At 40.3% G+C, this 25080-nt stretch overlaps 1 protein-coding gene across 1 annotated transcript in view; it reads left to right on the forward strand.

Annotated features, from left to right (window-relative positions):
* Positions 1-25080, forward strand: part of Pappa2 (pappalysin 2) — a 340416-nt gene that overhangs the window by 297487 nt on the left and 17849 nt on the right. The window contains exon 23 of the mRNA XM_010630208.2: positions 2614-2685. Coding sequence (XP_010628510.2) covers positions 2614-2685 — 72 coding nt within the window. The remainder of the gene's footprint in view (positions 1-2613; positions 2686-25080) is intronic.

Here is a 25080-nt window from a genome sequence, read left to right on the forward strand (position 1 = left end):
TGTGTGTGTGTGTGTGTGTGTGTGTATGTGTGTGTGTGTGTGTGTGTGTATGTGTGTTATACGGTTCAGAAATGAACTAGAAATAAAATAAATGAAAAAGGGTGATTGGGAACAAAAGTAAAGAGAAACTATGAATGCTTTTGTGCCTCATATACTTTATTCTTTGAACATGGACTTCCTTCAAATAAAATTAGATAAAATGCAAAGACATACAAAAGTGGAAATAATAGAAGAAACTAGCATTGGAAGATCAAAAATAAAAGCATTTTTTCTTCTTTTTCTTATCAGAGTATATTGTAGAACTTCTGGAGTGTTAGAAGACAAAAAGTTTCAGATTTATTAAATGTGTGGATGGGTAGAGGGCTGGGAGGGCATAAGAGAAGCTGACCCAATGAGTTTAGGATATGCTAGCAAGTTCTAGCTGTCAGCATTGTGGATTTTGCCAAGGCTAAGTTTCTCTTTTGGGGGAGGCATTGGCATTTTCCTAGTACGTTCCTCCAAAGATTTTGAGCTTTGTGTGGGCATCACTAGGTTTAGGGATTTCAGATCCTCTTGCCCACTGAGAAATGTAGTCCAGAGTGAGGGTTGTATACTGGTCTGAATTGAATGACTGAGAGGGTGGGTACCTTAATGAATGAAATGGCATGAGAAAGAATAATGGTGCCATGCATTTGCCTCTCAAGGGGACAATTTACTCACTGTATTTTGCCATTACTCCTATTTAGGGTCAGCAAGCAAGCATAAAAGCACATATTTTAGATGATATATGTCATGACCAATGCTAACTAGAATTCCAGTGGGATCTGCTTTGTAGTAATAAATAAGGATCATTTCTATTTAGGAAAGTTATTGTTTATATGCAAATAGTTCTAAGGAAATGACTTTACATGCAGGAAAATAGCTCACGTATTTTCATAAGCTAAACGCTTCTGTTATATTTATGCTTTATTTGATAATCCCTTTTTTATTGCAGTGGTACCTTAAGACAGGTCCCCTTCTAACAATATATTATAATATGGAGTTTTGAGTATCAGATTTTGTGAAATTTTATTTTATCTATTTTCCTTTTAGGGAAGCTGTGAAAGAAGAGTTTTAGGTTTTACTAGTCTAACTCCAGAAAAACACTGCGCATTCTCATTCTCATAACTGATCCTGAGGTATATATTCATATACCTACATATTAATATGTTTAAATATGTCCAATTTGATTATTGAACAGTTTAGCCTTCTAGAATGTATAATTTCCAATTACTTGAGGTGCTATACTGTGTAAAGTTCATACTTTATCATATATTATTGTTCTTCCAATTATATTGAATTTTAATTATTCTGAATTAAAATATGAGAATGAAAGTCTGCACATAGTAAGTCAGTAGCAGGCTGTGGAGAGAATCTTTTCTCTCTGAAACCTGCTATAGAAATTTCGGTTTTCCTGCAGTGTATCCTTTGAAATATGAAATACAACTATTAAAAGAAAAAAGTTTGTTGAAGAGAAGATTATGACTTAGCAAAGAGTAGATGACTATCCATTTGAGTGTGCATCTGGAAATGGCCTTTGGGAGTGAGATAGTCACTGGTATTTCAACATGAAAGTGTTTCCGTTCCACCAGCTTAACGTTGGTGGCACTGGTACTCTAGTAATTTCACATCAAGCTGATTTATCCATTGTGTGGACACTATTTTCCTGAGTCAAAGGGTTTGGCGGTGCTATGCGGAATTGCAGAGAGTGTAATTTGGCCTGCTTTCTTACCTTGGGCTACTCTAACAAAACATCTGAGGCTGAGTACTTTATAAACTAAAGAGGTTATCTGGCTCATGATTCTGGTAGCCAGAGGATCCAAACACCACAGTGCCAGTGTTCTGGTGAGGCCTCTGGTTGGATTACAGAACAGCAGTCAGCACTGTGGCAATGAGCATGCCGAGCAGGAGAGACAAGAACCAGAGAGATTCAGGAGCCAGGGTTGCTGTTTTTATGAGAACTAACCAGAGTCAGAATGACATTAGTCCTTGGTGAAGGTACTGTCCCCAGTGACGTAATCACCTTCCAACAGCTCCATCTCTTAAAGTTTCTTTTTCTTCAACACTGGGGACTAAGCCTCCAGCACATGACCCTGTGGGGGAAGCATTCAAATCAAATTCAAACTGTTGCACCCAGTTTTAGTTAAGGATTCTTCTCATGCAGCTGTATTTGTTAGCCTGTAAACCCCCATAATACTTCTTAATCAACATAAGTATCACATAATTTTTATATCACTAAACATTTCAAAATAATTCAATCAATATTATTCCTAAGAACAAATTCATTATGATCCTGAAGATGGTTTTTTTAAATGACACCAGCAGAACTCTGGAAGTTTTAATATCTTAGAGAGGAAAGGACGTGGGGAGGCAGACGATTCTCCCAGCTGAGAGTTTTTGCTTTGGCACCTTCCCTTAGCATTAGAGGTTTGCACAGGAAAGTCCAGGAAGCCTGGTCCTAGGGCATGAGGCCAGGGTCTTGCTCCAGAGGAACAGAGTGGAACTGGTGGAATAAGTTTAGAACTCACGTCTTCTCTCGCAGAACAATACCTCCCTCCGTGTTTGATATCTGAGTTTTGTTGTCTTCCCCTTCAGAGCATCGTGTGTACCGGCCGGCGTCAGTGGCATCCAGACCCCCTCCTGATCCACTGCATCCAGTCCTGTGAGGTAAGCTGACCTCTTTTTCCCCAAACCCAGCCTAGAGAGCTGTAGGCTGCTTGAGTCCGACTCTCTCTCTTCAAGATTCCATATATCCCCTCGTTTTTTCTTTGGTTTCTTAGAAGTAGCTGCCTTCACGAACTCAAGTTTATAGAAATTAGGACTTCTGACTTTGGTTGTGTCTTAGCAAAACCTTCAGCGTTCCGCTTTAAGTGACTTAATAAAAAATAAGTTAAAAAGCAAGTCAGAATTAATTATAGTTTGAGATTAGTGTTTTGCAGAGCAGGGGCCCATGTAAGATTTGTTGGGCCATCACGTCATCGAAAAACAGTTTTGTTTTAGTTACGAAAGTTTCAGTGTTGAGATTTCCACATAAAATTCCTATGTGCATATAACATTATACATATACACACATACCCCAAATAAAAATAAGTACCAAAAATTCTTTGTGCAGAGATTTTTCTCTTCTCAAACAAGACTGCCTAGCAGGGATGGCCATGCCCATCTGGAACTGAGCAGCAGCTCCAGCTCTAGCAGTTGGATCACTGCCTTCAGAACGATCCTCATCCTCCTCCACGGTCACTCGCTTGAGGGCCTTCCTTCAATCCCAGTCACTTCCTGGGCCACAGGGCCCTCAATGTATGTAACCACCCTGGGAGACCTGGAGTCCACGATTGAGTAACCAAACCAGAACTTTTTGACTTCAAGAGATCCCGTCTGCTTCTTTGCACAATGTGTTGCTCTACCAGTGTGGAACTCAAGGTGCTGGAAATTCCTCAGCTGGGTCAACTGGAGCTAACCTCACCAAGATGAGGCTAGAAGGAAGCAGAGCCTTACACACAGGAGTCCTGATGTACAGAAGGAGACTCTCACGCCCCACTTAAGCTTCCTACCCAAGGAATAGCCAGGGACAAATACAAGTCTCCTACACTCAGTCACAATAGGTTTCAAAGTCCAAACTTCCCTCTACAAGTAAATAAACCGCTTAGTAACAATGCCAGAAAGTTCTGGCTCCATCTGGTGTGCTAGAGAGAGCAGTTTAACTACCATTCATTTCCAAGTCCTCCCCCAAATACATCCAGCCCACATACACGTTAATCCCTTTATTCTTCTGCGTTTCTGTGTCTGTTGACTTAATTCTGGGAAACGGATCCACATGAGGCCAGAGAAGGAGAAAGTGTGGAGTTTGAGAGGAAAGAGAAAACTGGGTGGGGAAATGATACCCATAAAATAGTCTTCTGAGAGTGCATCAGGAAAAATGCTAGCGTGGAGTGTGCTTTGTTATTGTGTGGGCCAACAAACCAGCTCATCTTCTGCCTTCATTAGAAAAACAGATGGCAGTAGGGTGGGGAGGCAGGAGAGGAGGGGAGTGAATCATCCACTGGGCAGGGGGTGAAAAAGGGGGAGAGGAGGCCGGGGAAGGAGGGAGATAAACAGTCAGAGGACTCGGGGATCTGGGAAGAGATCAAAGGGATCCTGAGAATTCCCTTCTGCTGCTTTGCAAGCTGGAGGGTAGATGACAGGGCTTGGAGCCGGCTTCCGTGTTTCCCAGAAGGTTATGATACAGAACCAAAGCTTTCCCTAAGTGCCCTCCCCTCCTCCCTGCAGCTTGCGGCGTATCCGCTGGGTCTGATATTCAGTATCCCAGGCCGCTGCAGTCCCTTCGTCCAGTGGTCAGGAACAATCCCCCTGCCTTGCATTGCTTCCCTACTGCTGTCTTGTACAGAGTTCCCTGAGCTTCCGCACAGCTTTTTGTTTCCCCACTCCACTGGTTCTCAAAGTGCAGCTTCTGGACCAGCAACTTCAGTATTTCCTGAGAACTTTCTAGAAATGCACATTCCCAGGTCACTCCCAGGCTTGCTAAATTAGAAATTCTGGGTTTTGGGCTCAGCAGTCAGCACTTTAATAAGTGAGCCAACCCACTGAAGGATTCCGAAGGTCAGTAAAGGTTGAGAACTACCATCCTACCGACTGTGGGAACAGACAAGAAGGTTCCTAGCCTGTGCGTGGCTATTTTGACCATTTCTTGTTTAGGATTAATTCTAACTTTCTTTACGTCCTGATTTATTATTCCCACAGTTGTAGAAGGCAAGACTTAAAAAAAGTAGCTATTGGCTTCTGTTCTGTGAGCAACGGCCGGAGAGATGAAAGCCCTCCTTAGAGAGCAGGAAATAGACGCGAAGGAAAAGGAGAATCGGTGCCTGCAGGAAAGGGAAAGGAGTTGAACAAGGGCAGAGGAGAACTAATGCTGGAGACATAAGCAGCGAGATACAGGCACGGAGGGTGGGAATGCGAAGGAAAGGGGAAGAGCAGCCGAAGCTGGCGCGTTCTAGGGGCAATTTGGCTAATGCTTAATTCTTTACTGGAAAAAGTCAGCTAAACATATTAGGGAGAACTGAAAAATGTCAAAGACAGAGAGAAAACAGACCCAGAGGCAAGATAAAGCATAGACAGCCCCGTAGGTGAGAGGAAGTTTTAAAAAGTGCAGCACAGAAATCTGAGCTCATATTAAACACTTTGCTACCCAGCACCTAGCAGAGCAGATCCCTTCTTCACTCTCCAGTACCGAATGCCCTTCCGCACTGCCTGCTCCAGCCGCTCAGCCTTGTAAGCCTGGGTGCCTCGTTCATTATTTCTCCCAATCAGCCCAAGGTGGTAACCCAGCGCCTCACCATCCCCAGTCCCCAGGGGGCATCGTGCCTTTCCTGTCCCTTGTTTGTGTCATCTCTCCTGTACACAGTGCTTGTGCCGTCAATGTGGTACTTTGCTGTGCTTCTCACATTCTTTAGGGGGCTCTTTAGGGTCTCCTCTAAAAAGAATCTTGCCGGAGACAAAAATAAATAAATAAATAGATAAATAGAAAAATCTTGTCGACATAATTACACTTTTCTTTTTTGTACTTGCGATGACACCTGCGGTTTCTACCACTAAGGTCCATCCTCAGTTCTTTTTAATTTTGAGACAGGGTCTTGCTAAGTCGCTCTGTTGCCCAGTCAGGACTCGAACTTGTGACTTCCGTGCATGTGTCTCTCTGAGAATCACAGGCACGTTTCGCCTTCCTCTTGTCACATGTATTCCCATTGTTTCGGCAAGAACATGTGTGTAGTATGCGTGTGCAACCCAAACTTGTTCATACATTAACTTCTGTTTTCCTAGCTGCTTCTTCTATTTGGCTTTCTGGTTCTGAGCGTTCCTGGTATTCTGTTTCTATCTTATATTTCAAATGAATAAAAAATGGCAATTTTGTTAGTGGAAAGGTTTTGAAGTCAAAAACTCTAGATTCAAACCCTGGGTCAGCTGAGTAGTGTGAGCCTCCTTGGTGTATTGGGAAGTGGGGCAACAAGGCTTTTATAAGGTGTTGTTGTGAAGAATTAATGTGATGATGTATATAGAGCATTGAGCATCATGCCTGGCCTATAATAAATGCATGTAAATTCATGTCATTGGTTATGAGCTACCAGCCACTTTGAGAAAGTTTTCTGAATGAGTAAAGCAGAATGCTGGGGGGCACTGCTGCTAGTGGCTTCAGTACAATCAGGCACGAAGCCTGAGAACGGGAAAGGGGGAAAGAAAAGGGAAAGGAAAGGGATACAGGTCATTCCCACAGAGGCCCACTTGGGACCCCTTCACGAGTCCCGTAAAGACGATCAGCTCCTTCATCCAATCAGTCACCAGGATAGTTGGTCACCAGATTATCATGCAAACAGTTCTCCTTCTTCCTCCTTCTACTGTCCCAGCTGAGGCCTTGACATTTCTCCGCTGGGCTATTGTAGTACTTTTCCAAGACTCTGTCCTCTCTCTCTCTCTCCTCTCTCTGTCTCTCAAAAGCTATCTCTGAAATTCCCCATTGTTCTCGTATTTCAGTTAGTAGTAAATCTGTAGGTACTGAAGGGCCTTTGTCTTTCATCCCCATATCTCTTACAATCCCTGCGTACACTCTTTATTCCAGACCAGAAAAGCCTTTGTCCGTTCAGTGTTCTGAAAAGTACGTGGCTTTGAAGTCTGAGCCTCCTTCGCCAGGGATTGGATATTGGTCCACTCACTTATAACTAAGCATGTTACTTTGCCTTTTTGCGTCTCATTACCCTCCAGAGAGTTTTAATAGTAGTAATGCCTAAGGTTGTTGCAAAGATAAATGAGATGTCTCAGACAGTGAACTCAGCCTAATGTCTTATATGTAACAGGGAATAATAAATATTACCTACTTTTCTTATCAGCCATAGACATATTAGTATCACCCCACTTATTTCATGTCCTGTATCTTCACACACATTGTGTCCTGTTCCTGATCTACTCCGTGTTTCTCTAAACCACTGATTCTCACATAGGGACACTTTGCATTCCTTACCCCCACCAGGAGATATTTGGCAATATCTGAAGATGCATCAGGTTGTCAGGATGGGTAAGTGAAGGGAGTTACTGGGATATAATGAAGAGAGGCCTGGGATGCTGCTAACCATCCAACAATGTACAACAAAGAACGCTGGCCCAGATGCCCATTGTTGAGAGACCCCATGCTAGGTTAGCCTTTAGTGATCCTTCCACGTTTCCCTCACATCTCTTCTACTTGAACTTCCCAACGTCTTAACACTTCATCCACAAACCACTTTCAACCTCTAACCTCAGATGAGCTAGAAAATTGCACTGTGGCCACTACCCTTTACCATCTTAACTTCCTCTGTGCCTACCTCATACACTCTGACCACTTAAAGGTTGAACGCATTCTCTTTCCCACTGTTGTATCTTAGCTTCTCAACATGTCTAATATAGCTAAGACTCATGAAGCTTTTACTAATTAAAAGTAAAATTTGAGGGTCCAGGGGATTTGGCTCAGTGGCACCATGCCTGCCTCGCAAGCTCAAGGTCCTGAGTTTGATCCCCAGTACCAAAAAAAAAAAAAAAAAAAAAAAAAAAAAAAAAAAAAAAGTAATTTGACTTGCACATTGGTTTAAAATCACAGCATACAAATATTCTATAACTGTGTAGAAAAAATAATTCTTACTGTCAAATATTTATCCAATAAAACATACTCTTTCCAGGATAATAAGAGAAAAAGAGAGGGAGGAAAGGAGGAGAGGGAAGAAAGAAAGGAGAAAAGAAGGGAGGTAGAGGGAGAGAGAAGAGAGATAATAAGAAATGGTTTGCATCATTGTGGGGTAATAAGGCAAATATTCATTCAACCCATGAATACTGTGATATCATAAAATGTAAGTGCTTTTCAAATAGCTTTTCTCTCTTTCCCCTTCCTTCCTTCCTTTTTTCCACCATTCCTTTTTTCTTTATTTTTTTCATAAAGCCATATTATTCTTAAGTCTGCCAAACTTCAAAATCCCAGGTCCCATGTAAAGAACATCTTGTTCTCCAGGGAATGCACCCAGGAATAAACACTACATGGACAGTGTCCTTTAGCACAGAGCCAATTAATTCCCTGTGTACTGGATGATTAAATTTGACCTATTCCTTGGCTGTGCTTTTCCAGTGAGCATATATTCTTGCAAGTTCATCCTGTTCTTCCCAGCAGGTTCCATGTTGGAACACAGTTCATAATATTTTGTCTTGAAACTTTTTCTGGTTCCTGCAGATGTGTGCCTTTTCTTTGTTGAGAGTTGCAGAGGAGGAAAGTGGTAGGATGACATCAGAAGAATTTGGTTCAAATTTTCACTTCACACTTGTTAGCTACATGTAGTACCTGTCTAGCTTTCAGAATTCCTGCAAGAATCACAGATGAAATGACCTACGTGAAGTTGTCTTATGAATTAACGAATAATACATTTGTAATGATACTGCCTAAGGAATGATATGCGTGACTGTGTGGAGACAGAGTCATGGTGAAACAACATACTAAGAATCAAGTCAGTCCACTTACACCCAGTTTATATCTTTATGACTACTTATTAAAAGTACAGGTGGTTGATTTAGCTTCAGTAAAAATCTATAAAGCCTTTTAAGACTTTTTTTGGAACTTCAAAACATCTCTCCACGCCTTAACTGCTGTTTCTTGTATAAACCCTTACACATTTCCTTGTAAATACCTGTCATATCTCTCATCACATTATTTCAAGAGTATCTGATATGTCTATGTTTCCAACTATCTACAACTCCTATATGGCAGGAGATCTGTCCTGTCTACTTTTATGGCCCCTTTGAAAGATTCAGATCTAATTCTTCAGTGACACTTGTTTCTACTTCCCTGATATTGGGAATCAGGATGGAGATAGAACTTTGACCTGGAGTATTTAATTGGCAAAGATTGAATCAGTTGTTTGTAAAGTAGTTCAGTGGAGGGACGATGGAAACAAAAGAGAAGAACAGAGAGGTCACGGCTTATGAGGGTGTGCTAATTGCTCAGAAATAACAGCAAGATTGCTCTCATCTCTAGGAATTTTTTTTGTTTTTACTTTTAACATAGTTTTTGGTCTTTGTTACAACCTTAAGTCCACTTTTATGGTCCTTTCAAAGTAGTAGCCTTCTTGGTTTGCCTTGAATTTCCATTCATTGGGCCCGTTGTGTTTGGAAATGTGGAGGCACTTTCTTTGCTTGGCATTAGACCAAAGCCAGTCCTGGTTTTGGTATTAAAATCTTCGTGCTGGCCCTAGCCTCTAAGAGAAAAGCCAGTGTAAGTAAGATGAGAGAGAGAGAGAGAGAGAGAGAGAGAGAGAGAGAGAGGGAGAGACAATCAACATAATGAGAATGCACAAGCACCTGTTGCATGATTGTTTGATGAACATTAATCTAGTATAAGATAAAAATCAATTGAATTTCATTTGTCAATAATACTGAGTGACATCTATTACTCAAAGCAAAACTAATACTTTTTTTTCATCAGTAATTCTTTTAAGAAAGTGTCTCATTTTATATATATATGTATATATATACATATATACATATATACATATATGTATATATATGTATATATATGTATATATATGTGTATATATATATATATATATATATATATATATATGAGAGAGAGAGAGAGAGACAGACAGACAGACAGACAGAGAGAGGCAGAGAGAACCCAAGCTGGACTGGATAATGTGTGATTAAGGATTGCTTGATAAGACCCTTTGGATAATGTTATTTATCATTTTGATGATTTTAAAGGAAGTTGAAGCTATCAGAAGAATAAAGGGAAAGTTAAATAATCTATATCATTTTAGAAGTAAAAGGGGCTGAACAATAAAATCTACATGTCTACAAATTTAATATTTTCTACCAGATACCTAGTACAGATACCTCTATGTCCAAATTCTGTATTTATAAAAAACATTCTCTCCTGCACTGGTGTCATATTTTGGAAAGAATTACTTGCTAAAGAGAGAAAGGAAAAAATCACTTCTTACATCAGAAGATTTGTCATTCTAGTCAAATGATGTACCTCTCTGTGCCTTTCCTGAACACACTTGAGATGATAAGGCCGTCCATCTCCAGGAATGCTCAGGACTTCCGGCCACACTTTTATCTCTGATATATCCCTCTAGTAGTATAAAGGGTGATAAAAATTATGGTGAATATCTCAATTTAAAAAAAATATTACAATAAAAGGCACTTGGCCATTAAGTCTCCACAAAATATGCCCCAACACACACACACACACACACACACACACACACACACACACACATACACGACATGTTTATCCCTTGTTCTTGTTACTTTCTGAAGCAGTTCTGGAAGTCTTATGTGAGTGTCTTTAATTGTACTGTTATGACTGCCTTGATTTTCAAAACATTTACCTTTCATGGTCATTTTGTCTTGGAGGAACAGCCAGCGTGATAGGGAGCCTGGTGTGGTAATAAGGTGGATGAAGACACACTGTAATCTTTTTAGCAGCCTGCCTTTCTCTCTGACGGCATGTGGCTGCAGCATTTACCATATTTTTTTAAAATCAAACTTTATAAAGACTCAAAAGAGGACTTCAAGAACTGCTTCAGAAAGCAGCAAGGATGATGGGATCAGTGTGTCCAAAGCGGGGGGAGGAATTTGAGGGGATTCACAGGAACGTCTCATTTACTATTATAATTTTTTAAATTCAACATTCATCATATATTTTGGTCACACCTCATAGATTTGGCCTTAAGCATACTTAAGAATTGCTTATTTTAAAAGGTTATTTTATTCTCTCCCGTCTTCCTGATTCTTATATGTCAAGCCTACTGCGAAAGCCAATAATTGTCTTTAACAAACAGCCCAGGTGCTTCCGTCCTCCCCTGCAATATGAGAAACGCTAGGGAAGGTTTAATTAATATACTGGTGGATAACTGTATAGAGCAGTGCCAGGCTCACATCTTGAAAGGAAAGAATCATTCTTCCAAGTAGTTCTTGGGTAAATAATGAAATATCTTTATATAGAATAAAGTTTAGGAAAATAAAAAAAATGGAAGGTAATAGACCCAAGACCGAAATTATAATAAGCCAAAAAAGTAACAATACTAAACTTATTATAAGCGAGAAAAGCCTGGATTGTTGTAAAATTATAGCTTAAATTATTAAAATTATGGCTTATCATGGATAAAAAGAAGCAAGGGTCTGTTCTTGAAATAACAAGCTCTGTACGATAAATATAAGTGAATTCACCAGAAAATCGGAGTATTTCCTTGATCTATATTTTCAACATTGATCTGATTCCTTTTTCTCTTTAGTTCTTTCCATGGCCATTAGAAAATACAGAAAATCATGAAAATAGCAAAATTGGTCATTTTAAAAGGGCTAATAGTACCAGTGGGGAAAAATTAAAAAGAACCAGGGGTTTTAAGCCTAAAATGAGGACAGGGACTAATGTAGTAAATATTTTCATGTATTAACTATTTTAGAGAAAATTTAACTAACACCAGGCTCCATTTAGAACAAGACAGAAAATAATAGGCTTGAAATACTGAATGAACTATTTTAAGTAAATTTATGGAAGATTATCCTGAAGTTGTTAAACTTTATACAAGGTTATAAAGGGAAATGCTTGAAAGGCGTATTAGTCTTTGGAGAGTATTAAAAGAATGTACTTTCTCATCTCTCTGACATGGTTAAATATTTCCTACTCTTTCAAACATCAAAAATAATTTGGCATTCTCTTTCCCTAGAAATCTAGCACTCTGTAAACTTAGATGTAAATATGTTTGCGTTTTCTTAAAGCAGCCGATGGAGATATTTTTATTTGTTATTACCAGACAAGTGCTATTTCCATAGGAATTTATATAGAAGGGAATTGGGAGTGAAAAAATAGGGCCTTAGGGACAAATTTAAATTCATCAGTGTGGCTGCATTACTGAAATATAGGTGAGAAACTGTATTGTTTTTACACGTTTAGTAGTTGATACCAACAGTGCTTCCATCACTAATTTATTCCATCTGCTGCACCATTCCTTGGATTCTTTCTTCTCTGTTGTCTTGGACTTCTCTCTGCCTCCTTTTTATTATTAATATTCCAGATGGTGGCCCTGTTAGCTGTGTCTGGGAAATGTGCTTCTAGATCACTCATAGGCATTGCCTGGGCTTCCTGCTGTAACTTTTTGGGATAGAAGGGCCAATGTATAATTGATGAGGTAGAAAACAGTGGCATGAAAATTGAGTTCTTATTGCTCTGTTTTTTTTTTCTTCTTGCCAAAAGTTTGTGTCCAGAAGGTGTACAGTTAGATTAGTAAGTCCCAATTTAGGGGATGTGTTTTATTCTGGGGTGCAGAATGCCTGCATGCAGTTCTAAAACTGAAACCCTTAGATGAAGGGTACGGAGAGGGTAACAAGTTAGCCTGCCAGAGAGAATGCTTGAGCAATAATGACAAAATGACAGTCATGGGCTTCTGTTTGGGGGACAAGGGGTGTGTGTGTGTGTGTGTGTGTGTGTGTGTGTGTGCACACGCACGCATTAGTTCTTCCTTACTGCTCATGTGAAGCTCCAAAGCAGGGTGCAGAATCCTTTTCACACAGGCCTGGATTTCAGGACTCTTTGCTCCAGAAGGCAGAAGGAAGTGTGTGAGTGGGTAGCAAACTGCAGTGCCAATGCCACACCTCTTTATGGTCTTGGAAGCAGACTCAGACCCACCCTTAGGAAAGCAAGAAGCTGCTTCTTTTAATTCTTGCCAACTTCTCTCAAGATTAGGCACTTTGAGCCGGGGATTTAGCTCAGTGGCTCCACTGCCTACCTTGAAAGCACAAGGTCCTGAGTTCAATCCTCAGTACCAAAAAAAAAGATTAGGCACTTCAAGTCCCAGGGAAACAAATAGTTCTGCATTTCACCTGCAGAACTCTGAGACTCAGGTGTATTGAATGAGAGCAATTGGAATCTAAGGCTGCAAAAAACCGGAACAGCCCAGGACAGTGGTGTGGACCCAGAGCAAGGTAGCAGCCTCCCCTGGAAACTTGTTAGCTGTGCAGAATCTCAGGCCTTACTCTAGACATTTGAATAAGAAACCCTAGAGATGAGATCCAGCAGTCACTCTTACCCAGCCCTCCAGAGGCTCTGACATGGTCTCCAGGTTTGAGGCCCACTGGTCTGGAGGGTGGGCCATAGCAGAATAGTGTCAGCTTTGTGGTACATGAGGAATAGGCCAATACTAAAGGTGCCTCTCTGGTCCCAAATTGCTCTCCTTCCTGTTTCCCTCAGCTTCACATGCTCAGCTTTTCTTTTCTTATTGTTTAACATCTACAAGATTTATGTCCATTTCTATGCTTTAGTAATGGGTTTTTCATCACTGCATACCACAGATTACTCTCAATAAATGCCGACACTTGATAACACCAGGACAGCCCAAAATGGAATCAGTAGTATGACTAGAGAGAATTGCTACTGATCTTTCGAAAAGCACTCACTTGAATATATCTTCATGAACATGAATTCCCTGTTTAAAAAATTAAAAATGAATCATACTTGTGATATAGGAAAATGAAAGATTCCATTCCAACTTTATCACATGTGCATTGTTTAACTTCTCTTGTTTCATCTTTATTTACACATTGTTAAATAATAACCAACAATTAAACTTTTCTTCACTACATTTTAGCTGTGCACAAATCAGATATAACAATCTTTCTGTTTCTGCTCCTCAGAGGATAGATCTTCTGGGCTTCTGCTTCTTTTAATTCTTGCCAACTTCCTTGGTATCTATGGGTGAGAAGGAGTTGCAAAAATGGCCATTAGGGTAGGGATAGTAATGGCCCAGAAGTGAGGCGCTAGACTTCTGAGAGGGACACTGTAGGCCCTCACCAATCTAAGTATGTGTTAGATGTGTTACTATCCAGAGAGAAATTGAAAATTGGCTTAAGTTGGAGCTGTCTTCCAGGCTCACTGGCTGCCAAATTCCAATCCCCTTGAGATCCGTTTGTGAATTTCGCCCCCAGTTTTGTGCAATAACTGCACCAGCCTGAAAATCCAGGCATATCCTTAGACTTGTTCAGAGTGCTATTTGGTTCAGGTCTTGCTGGTAGAGTCTCCAGCTGGATTCACTGAAAATTAGACTCCACATGTTAATTAGGACTAGGTTTTCACTTTGAAAGCTAAAACCATTGTTGTTGTTGTTTTCTTTCTGCTTTTTTAAAAAGTAAAACATTAAAAGCACGACCATGAAAATTGTAAAACCTCATTTAGATTAACAACATTCATGAGAGTTTATGCTTGTCTGAAACTGTCCTGCAGCCAGGCTGTGACAGCCTGGTGGGCTTTCTGTCAGGCTGTCTTTGCTTCTTTTGTCTTCTTGGCCTCTTGGGTGGGAGGCTTTCTCATACTGTTCATTCTGTTAAAAACGTAGATTATCATGGGCCCTGTGATTTTTCTTAAATTTTTGTTCTTTCTCTTTTTCACTGCCCTTCTTGTCTACCACAGGCTTGCAGATAATTTAAATATTATTCACATGCAAAATTGACATCACAGAAAATCTACCCGTTTTTCTCCAACCTGCTATCATCCAGCTGCTTCTCAATGATTAAAAATTAGCAGTAGGCAAAGTTTCATCTATAAATAACTCTACTCCCTACTCTTTCAGAGGTGACTCTGCTCCCTGAGCATTCTATACCCCTAAAACTTATTTTGAACGCATTCTAAACACAGTGTAAATAAAGTTATTGAGATTATTCATGAATCCTGTAGGCCACTGATTGTTTTATCATTTACTGTTATGGCAATTGGCATAACTCCATCATATAGACAAGCTCTTTCAGAAAATGCACATAATTTGTATTTCTAGCTCATTCTTCCAAAATAGGTACTCCTTTAACTTTTATTAAAGAGCTATTCTATTAAATTCTTGCTTATTATAGTGACTGAGTATAAGAAAGACATTCTATTACGCTTCTAACACCTGCTTACTAAGCATATAAATCCTGTATTATATTCTACATATATCTGTGTACATATACTATATGTATACTACATGTACTATATGTGTGTGTGTTTGTGTGTGTGTTATCTGTTGTTTTGACTAATCCAACTAAGAAAAGCATGTTGCTTCTAAACTGATTGCAAATATTTTAAAACTGAAAAAAACAACATTTTCAGTGGAAAGAATGCATATTTCAAATCTTTTTTTTTAAATTGAATTTATTGGTACATTCTAGGTAGACAATACAGTTACATTCATTACTGGGATCTTGTACCTTTACATGTCAGGTCTTGGTTCTCATTTTTTCCCCTTGTCCCTGCCCTCCCTTCACCCCCTCCTCCCCTCCCCACCTTAGAAGGAGGGGAAAGGGGAATAAGGGAAAAGGAAAAAAAAATATGAGAAAATGTAAAAATGCAATTAAATCTTAACTAGTTAAGTCTTGGCACAACTTTTAGGTACACTTATTTACAGTGGTTTTTAAGATTAATTTTAATGCTGTAGAAATAACACATACACTGAGTTTGGAAAGCCAGGTCGCACCCTTAAGTTTAAGGTACTTGAAAGACCAGCTGTATCTGCCCTTCTACTCCCTGACCTCAGCCTCTCCCAGACGCCATCCTTTCCTGCCTTCATTGTTTCTTCTGTTTTACTTCTTTTATTGTTTCTGAGATTTGTATAAAATTGTATAAAGCTGTCATGGCTAATTCATATTTTTTTTAATTTAAAACTTTATCTACCGACTTCCTAATGTAAAAAACTGAGCTGTAACTGACTTTCTCTTCCTCTTTTACACACACACACACACACACACACACCCCTGTATTCCTGCCTTTGCAAGCACTTTATGTTTCTAATGCCCAAGCTTTCTGGTTTTCTGTGGCATTCCAGGCTTTCAGGTTTCTGCTGTGTTGAACTTGCTATATCAGCTATCCCTCATCCATCTATTTTCCCATTCCCTAAATGCTGTATTCTCTATCCGTTGTTATAATTTCTCCTGTTCTCCTTTTTCTTGTGAGTTCATACTTTTTTTATCATTTCATAAGTGCTTCTTCTAGAGGCAGCAGATAGAAAAACAATATCAGTTATGCGTGTGCTGCGCCATACTAAACCGGGGATGAAGTGGATGCTCAGGGATCGGTGTGGTGTTACTACAACTTACTTCAACAGAGTCAGTGCTGGTGTAATAGAAAAAGGAGACACCTGGCAGAGATACTGTCCCTCGTTTTGTCATTTTTATCCACTAATGCTGTTAGTTCCTTATTTCTGCTGAGACCCAAACAAAAATCTCCCCAAATGGATTAACTCTTGAAAGAGTCAATTTTAGATGAGAAGCATTATTCAAGGAATATCTACTTACTGCACATGCTCAGTGTTAGATCATAAGGATACAAGACACAGCTCCTGTGTCCTAAGGAATCCCTGCTCAGCCTTGGGTAGAGATAAATTTAAAGTGCTGTGAGAGCAGAGAAAAGAAAGTAGTGTTTGTAGAGCAGACAGGAGGTTGACAGGAGACTCAAATGTGGGAAAAGTAGGACTGATGAGGGGGGCTAAAAGATACAACAATTTAATAATTGGAAGCAAAGTTGAAAGCCCCCCCATAAGCAGAGGGAATAGTACGAGCCTGTGGGACCAGGGTCTGAAAACACGTCCAATGTTAAGAGAACTAGAGGGTAGAGACAAGCAGGCCAGGGGTGAAGCCAGAGAGGAGGGTGCCTAACTGTGACGAGTCTTTAATTCTGCCTTGCAGGGATGTAAACTGTATTCTGAAAACATCGAAGAGTCCCTACACTTTAGCAGTGGCAGTATTATACGATCAGACCTGATACATGAGTGGAGATACATCTCATGGGAGAGTGGCTGTTGATGAACAGGATGGTTAGGAGATGGTGAATGTGTTTCAAGAATATGGACAAAAGTAATCAAACTCCCTGGTGTATGGATGATTAATGCTATCCTCAGTAAAGAAAAGGAATTGGGCTTATCAGAGAAGATATTGGGCCTGAATTTACAAAGGAAAATCAGAATCTTGAGTTCAGGAACATACTCTCAATAGGTGAGATACAGCGGGAGATGAGGGAAGTTTGGATGGTGACTGAAGGCATTACTGAGAGATAAGACTGCAGGAATGTGAATGGAAAGAAGAGAAGGGATAAAACTGGGGAGGGAGAAGGCAGTCTAAGAGGAGAACAAAGGAAGTAGAGCTAGCCAAGGAGAGAGAAAGAGAAACTAAAGAGGTAGAAGGAAATAAAGGCCTGGGAAACCCACAAAAAAGAGAGGGTTTGGGGCACAGAGGCAGGAAGAATGTTAAATGCAGCAGAGTATTGACCCAAATCCTGGACACAGTGGTATCAGTGGAGTAGAGGAGAAGCAATGAATTAACAGATAAGATACAGGATGCATCAATTAAAAATATTGGTTGTAAAAAGTGCTAATGAGTGAAAAAGAGTACTCCTGGAGAGAGTCGTTTTGGAGAGAACAGAGCATTTTCATTGCTTGAAAGAATGGAGACCTCCGATAAAGAGTAGATAGAAGGGATTACAAGTATTGTTGCCTTTGTGTCAAGTGGGAAAGGAGTAACAATGACCGCAGACTGAGTTTGTATGACGGCAGGTGGAGGTGAAGAATTCAAGAAACGCTTTTCTCTAGGTAGACTTTTCCATTTGTATCAATAGCAAGTTCTTCCTTCCAGTGGCTCAGGACAGTCCTTGATGCCATCTTAATTCCTGTCTTCCCTTAACCATCCACATCTGGTTCCTTGGGTAATACCATTAGTTCTACCTTTAAAATCTGTCCACAAACCCACCATCCTCAAGCGCCACGTCCTCCTGATTGGTCTCACTGCTGTCAGCCTCCCCTCAGTAGCCAGATCACCCTGTGTAAACCAAAGTGCTGTTACAGCTCTTCTCTTCTGACATCGCCCAACAATTCCTAGCTCACCCAGAGTAAAGGCCAGACCCTTTCCAATGCTTCTGTTACCTCTGCACACCTCCCTTCTCTGACCATTTGGTTAAAAATTACAACTGTCCTCCATCCCTCATTCTCTGCCCGTCCTGTAATGCTTAGCACTTCTGATTCCACCACACTGCTACTATTTCTGAATACAATTATTACAATCTAATTTATTATATTTAATGTCCATTTCCCCCTGTGATAAAAGTTTCACAGAAAGGAATTTTTATTTTGTTCACAGTTGTATCTCAAGCTATTGATACAGTGATGTAGTTACTGTCACGTGGCAAGCAGATTTATTTGTTTATTTATTTTTGAGTGGACGAATGAAGTAAGAAGTGAAGGGCATTTATAGATTGAGGAGAGGAACCAGCAGCTCGGTAGGGCTCTTATGAAGGAAATTTTGCTAACAAGTAAAGAGTAAAGCATTTCCAAAAGACCCTGAGTTTTATGACTCTTTTAATAGTCTTTTCTGAATGCTTTTCATGTTAAGTCTACATTTCACATATCCCTGTATGAGGATTTTAGGCAGGAATGAAATTTGGACTCCTAGGGTCCCTTCTGCTCTTTGAAGGCTGTTTGTGCACTGGAGAAAGAAGACTAAATTTCACACACTGCCTTTTCTCCCTGGCATGTATGATTTCAGTCAAAGCCATTTAACTCCTATAGGAAAAAAGTCTCCCAGAGTTGACTTATAAAGTTCTTTTGGTTTTCAAATGGAATGCTTATGAAAGCACTTGTAGACAGTAAAACAGTGCGCACACGTATGGGATTATCATCATTATTATCATCCCAGTGTGAGAAGTCTCCTGAAACAAGCCCAGGCAGAACCATGGCAACTATGAGGGAGACATATCCACTGGGCTGCCCACTGGAAGGCCCCACTGAGGACACCGGGGTCTACGGAGAGGAGCGTGCTGGTAAAGAACTACAGCAAGAGAAACTATTCGGTATTTACACATGTGTGTTCTATTTATTTCACTGGAGAGTATGGCCTCAATGTGGTGTGAGGAACTGAAAATGCAAGGATCAAAATGTATAATAGATAATGTGTAATAATAGGAAGAAAAGATCCAAAGGGAAAGGGGAAGTGGGAAGGGTAAGTGAAGCTAAAGAAGGGAAAAGAATAAATATGAGATAAGGAAAAATAAAACAAAAAACTGCAGCAAAAACTGACAGGAGAAACAGAATCTCTGCCCGTCTTCTCTCATCTCAGACTGATTCTTTTCAGGCCCAGAGCTTTGGGCCAGCTTTTGTATGACTTTGGCTCTACCTTTCTATGTGTGGGCACCCAAATTGGGTATCAGAACCTTGTTAAAGAGGTTAACAGCAGCTCCTATCAGGCTTACCGGTGGCAACACTGTCTGAGGGCTGCAGGTAGCCTTCCTGCAGAAGCTCCCCTGAAGAGTCCATCACTCTCCTTGGAGGATACACAACCTCCACCAAACACATTTTACCTCAATTTCTTTGGGCGCAATAACAAGAAGAGAGAATAGGAGTCACTGAAAGCTAAACCAAGCTAAACTCTACACATCTATTTTGAAAGCATAAACTTATTGCCTAACTTGTGTCTTATTATCCAGCCCAGACATCCTGAGACTTTACTTTTCTAGTAGATTCTGTGCAGCCACTTCAACCTTATACATTACTTCCCTTCCCATTTATGATCAGTCATGAAAACCTGGCAGGAGAAAGATTCAAATGGGTCAGGAGGCCCTTGTGGCTTTTCTTATGCGCGTTTTCGGCAGCCAATCCTAGCCTGCAGTATATTTGCAAGAACAAGTTGGCTGGAGATCTAACCTGGTGAGAGGCCCCCACTGAGGCAGCAATTCAGACGAGTGAGGCTGGAGCCCAAGCAGGCTTCCTGCAGCATAGAGCTTGGGAGTTTTCTTACGTGGTCCTATGCACACATTTAGGTGCACACAGAACACACGCAGCACGCACAGTGGCACACAGGAGCACACACAGGTGCACACATAGGCACACACACAGCACACACAGGCGCACACATGCATTCACAGCTCACGCAGGCGATCCTCCTCTGGAGCAGATTTCGCTGCCCACTGCACTAGTCACGTGCTGTGCACAGCATTTTCTTCTTCCCAACTCTGGCGACTGCATTTTTCTCTTTCTTCTCCCTTCCCTCTCCCTCCTCCTTTTCTCACTCCCTGCATCCACTGCATGTACAAATTCTTCCTGCTTCATACAGGGCCTGCGTCATATTTTTGTTGTTGTTATTATTATTACAAACATTACATGCTTCCAGTGCTGGAAATAAAAAAAGAGAAAAAGAAAGAAACCACAACAACCCCCAAAGAAAACATGTTTAACCCAGGAATTTACAATCCCTCTTGCATGGGAAGCATCTTCCCATCTCTCCAAGTTTAGCTACAGAAACTAGGGCTCCAAATTACAGGAAACACACACACGCACAAACAAAACTTGCCCTGCTGTTTTGTGTGAGCCTCATTCCTTTCTTAATGTCAAAATGTTTAGCTTTACAGGCATTTCCAGAGTCTCCTTTCCAAATCACACCATAATAACAAAACTACAGTCACTCCTTCAGGTCTTTTCATTCATTCTTTCCTCTAAAATAATATTTTCTGAGTGACTATTGTGTATTGAGATTCCAAAAATGAATGAGGAGTTTCTAATAGAGCATATTCAATGAAGATTAAAAAGTGACGTTGCTATCCAAGGGGTCGTACCACAAAGACAGGAACTGAGTCACGGGGAGCACAGACAATAAGACAAATAATGTACCCCAGTCACCCCGTGGCATAAGAGAGTAACCAGGTGAAATGAATTTAAAGAATAAAAAGAGCATGTGGAAATTCAAAGGTATGAGAAGAAATGACAGGAGGCAGGCGTGGAGGTTTTCTGTAATAACCCTGCATAACAGCCCACAAATATCAATGTCTTCATAACAAAATTTGCCGGTTGACTGAAGTAGCCCTGCTTTAGGTTTTGGGCTGTGATTGGGTGTGTTCCTGTGTCTCTCCTTAGGGACCCAGACTCCAGGGTTTCGGAGTCCACAGCTACTCAGGGTACGTTCCCCTGCTGCACCGCCTGGGCAGGGAGGGAGAGGCACGGCACATCAGTCAACAAAAACTTGTCCAGTGTGTGTGTACCACATGCATACATTCCTGTTCTGCAAGTCAGAGCAAACCAGGTGGCTATTTTGAAAGAAGAAAGTGAAGTCATTACAGAAAGGGAAAAAGGAAAAGAAACTGGACCAACACAACTCAGCCTTTTTAGTCATAAGCATCTGTCACATTCAAATTCACTGCACTTTATTCCAAGATATTGCAAAGTCTTATCCAGTTGTAGCATCAAGTTTGAAAGCTTGCCATATCATGATGTATGCTAAACTGCAAGGTAACCTTTTTGAATCTGGAGGTGCACACAATGACATCACAAACTCTCTGTCTCCTACTCGCTCTATGTACAAGGTGAGGCAGAAACAAGACAACTGCAGTAAACATCCCCATTCAATGGAATAGTGAGAGAATAAGTAGAGCCGCATAAGTCACTGATCCGCAATTCTGAAATCCCTTCAAGCAAGATTTGCGAAAGCCTGTGATGTAAGAGGAAAGAGTATGTGCTGTGTAGTAACTTTTAACTTCCCCTGGAGTGACTTCCAGGTGATGGTTCTTCACAGCTCTGTTGTCATGAAAGTTCCTCTTTTCCCATCCACCGCTCTGATCACACCAAAGGAGCACTGGCAAATACTACCTCTCAGGAAGCCGGGCAGCTTTTCCTAATCTGCTTTCCCCTGGTGGAAGACTGAGACCCCAAAGGTATTTTGAGATGGTCTAGCAGAAAATCTCCTGTGATCCAAATGCATGGTGATTTTGGCAAGTCCGCTCTCAGAAGCTTCATTGTTTTGTATGTGAAATGGGATTGAAAACTATGACATGTGTTTAAATTTAGAAAATTATTACAGTAAAAGACATGTGCCGTTAACCCCTCTCAAAACACTTCCCTTTCCTCTGAATGCACTTATCCCAATATTCGTGCCACTTTCTGCAACAGTTCTGGAAGAACTTCTAGTGAGTATCTTTAGTTGTGCTATTGTGGCTGCTTCAGCATCCTGAATCAATTCAAAACATTTACTTTCATGGACATTTTTAATTTGGAGAAAATCCAGAATTTACACTATGCCAGATCTGGTGAATAAGGTGGTTGAGGACACTTTGTAATTTTTTTAGGAGCCTGCCTTTTTGTTAGATGATACTTAGCAGAGGAATTCACTGTTTTTTGTTTTTGTTTTTGTTTTTGTTTTGTACTGGGGATCAAACTGAGGACCTTGAGCTTGTGAGACAGGAGGTGGCACCACTGAGCTAAATCCCTGGCCCCTTTACTCTATTTTTTAATCATATATGATAAAGAAACTCATGAAAGGGCAAAGAGTTCCAAAACTACTTCAGAAAGTAGCAACAATGATGAAGTAAGTGTGTCTGAAGTAGGGTGGAGGGTATTTTAAGGTAGAGTAATAGCAATGTGGCTGTTAGTGTAATAAACTTAAAAATTCAATTTAATTTTTTGTGTATTTAATGCCAGTCAAGTCCATTTGTGAATAGCTATATGTATAAGTCTTTTCAAGACATGCCTCTCTATATAGATTTAGTTATAGGTATGCTGAGCTAATGAGGCTTTTCTTGGACAAGAGTCTTCGTCTCTCTTCTAGGAGTCATTTTATTATTTGCAAGTATCTCTTAGGTACCATCTTAACCCAATTAAAGGCCCTCACAAATGGTGGCTTATCCTTGACTTGGGTTGTCTTAACTTCAGTCTCATGAGGCCTATCTGACATAAAGTATTACATTGATCTTTCTTATCCTTAGGTTTCACTTCCATAAACTTTTCTGACTCATCTCTTCTTGCAGAACCTTATCAAATGAAGTAATAACCACCAGTTAGCCCTAATAATATTTTTCTGCAAAGTTTCTTTACTCGAAGCCAGTGGGCCATTGATACATTTTCTCACCCACAAGTTGTAAATCAGCAATTTTATTTCCCTCACAAGCAACTACAGGAAACCTTTTATCAAGTGTTTTGCTCCTGTCTAACTGAGGGACATTTGCTTTCTGCTGCTCGGTTGAAGATCTAAGATATGAGTTTAATTCTTTGTTGTGGTAGTATATCACTTCTAGTAGTAATCTATAGTACTGCCACAAAGCCACATAAAAAGACAACCCAAAAATGTCAATGCCATATTGTGAAAAATACTGGTCTGCTCAATGATGCTGGTCTTGAGGTACATGAAAAAGTGTAAATAATTTAAAATAGATCATTAAGTCTCTCATATTCCAAACTGAAGAGGTTAGACTTTATCCTGTAGCCTCTATTAAGCCAATGGAAGCTTATAAATAAGAGAATATGAATTAACATGGGTAAACCATGGTTGCAAATTAACACATCAATCCTGAAACATCCGTAATTTAACATGACAAGGATTTATTTCTCACTCATGTGAAGTCTGGTAGAACTCTCTAGATTAGCTGTCCCATCTGTCCTATCTGACTTCTCCTTCCTCTCCATGTGGGATCCAGAGCAGCTCTAAAGGGGCAGAGAAGAAATGCACAAAGAGGCCAGTAGTTTTTTTTTTTTTCCAGTCCTTTGGACCAAAAGTAATGCATCATTTCTATATGCCTTCCATTTAACTGAAAATGGTCACTTGGCCTTGAGCCCACTAGAGATGAGTAGGGATACATTAAGATTTTTTTCCACCTTTGGACCAAAAGTAATGCATCATTTCTATATGCCTTCCATTTAACTGAAAATGGTCACTTGGCCTTGAGCCCACTAGAGATGAGTAGGGATACATTAAGGAGAATATGGATAGTTGGTGGACATCAATTATCTTTGTAAAAGGGAAAAGATGAAAGATCTGCCATTTAGGAAGAATTCCTGGCAACAAACTTGAACTATGGGAATCAGAAACGGATCATTTCTTTCCTCAGCTAATGGAGCAACAGAACGGCTACCCCACCAAACTGAGGATGTACAAAGGGAAAGGAAGAAGAGGCTGAATATAAAACTTTCTGCAGTGGAATGGTGAATGTTTGGTTGTTGGGAGTGATAATGAGATAGGACTTGAAGTTGTTGGAATTAGAAGGGCAGAGGCTGTTGAATGGCAGTACCATGGGTTTATCTGTGCCACAGATATCTCAGTTTGCTCTGAAATAAGTTCACTCAACAGCTTATTAGCCCATGTTGCTCGAGTATCTGCAGTGCATACACAATTAAAGGAGTGGAGGAGTGTGCTATGTTTGTTTTGTTGGTGTATCTATTATTAATGTCCAGTTAGACTAGCTTCTAGAAGTCAGGAGCTGTGTTTAATTTTCTAATTATATTTCTGTCCTCTCAACACAATCTAATTTAATATTCAACATTAATATTCACATTTGGTTAAATGGTGCTCATTTTATTTTTTCTTTGGCTGTTCATGTCGTATTTTGGGGTAACTTTTAATGCATTAAACATGTAATATTAGGATTCAGAGCTAAAATTAGTACTTTATTTTTCAATTAGAGAAACCAAACAGTAAATTGAGTGTGCCTTAGATATGAAAGACGCTGAACAAGTGGAGATGAAACCTGCTCCCTGATGTGCGCTCCCTTACTGGTTTGGAAGTTTAAAATGCTTAAGTTAATTTTCACCTCTATTACTCATTCCCCAAGTGACCTTAAGGCATGGCTCTTTGTCTGATTTTCCCCATGAGTGGAATATGGATAATCATATTAATCTGCCTCTCCAGGCAGTGTGAGGACTAATTACAAATGAGATTAGGTCCAACTGAAGTCTTTCTAATATGAGAAATATGAAACTTGGTGGTGCATGTCTGAAATGCTGTTAGGTTTGTAGAAATGGTCTCTCATTTTGGAGTACATGTGACCCTGATGGCATGGCAGCTAAGATGAGTATGTCTTCAGTCCGTTCAAGTTGGCCATGTCACCCTATCCTGGTGCCCACTGAGGGCCAGACCTCACCAGAATGGCCTAGAAACTGAACAAGAAGCCAATGGTCTTTTAAATCCAAATGATCTTTTTAATCCAAAGACCTATTTTCCTAGTCGTCCACCTCTTTGTTCTTCCTCTTTTCAGATAGCACCACTGAGAATTTGGGGGATGATAAATCAGTA

The sequence above is a fragment of the Fukomys damarensis genome, unplaced genomic scaffold (assembly GCF_012274545.1).
Source record: "Fukomys damarensis isolate Sample0158 unplaced genomic scaffold, DMR_v1.0_HiC HiC_scaffold_11, whole genome shotgun sequence".
Taxonomy (NCBI): Eukaryota; Metazoa; Chordata; class Mammalia; order Rodentia; family Bathyergidae; genus Fukomys; species Fukomys damarensis.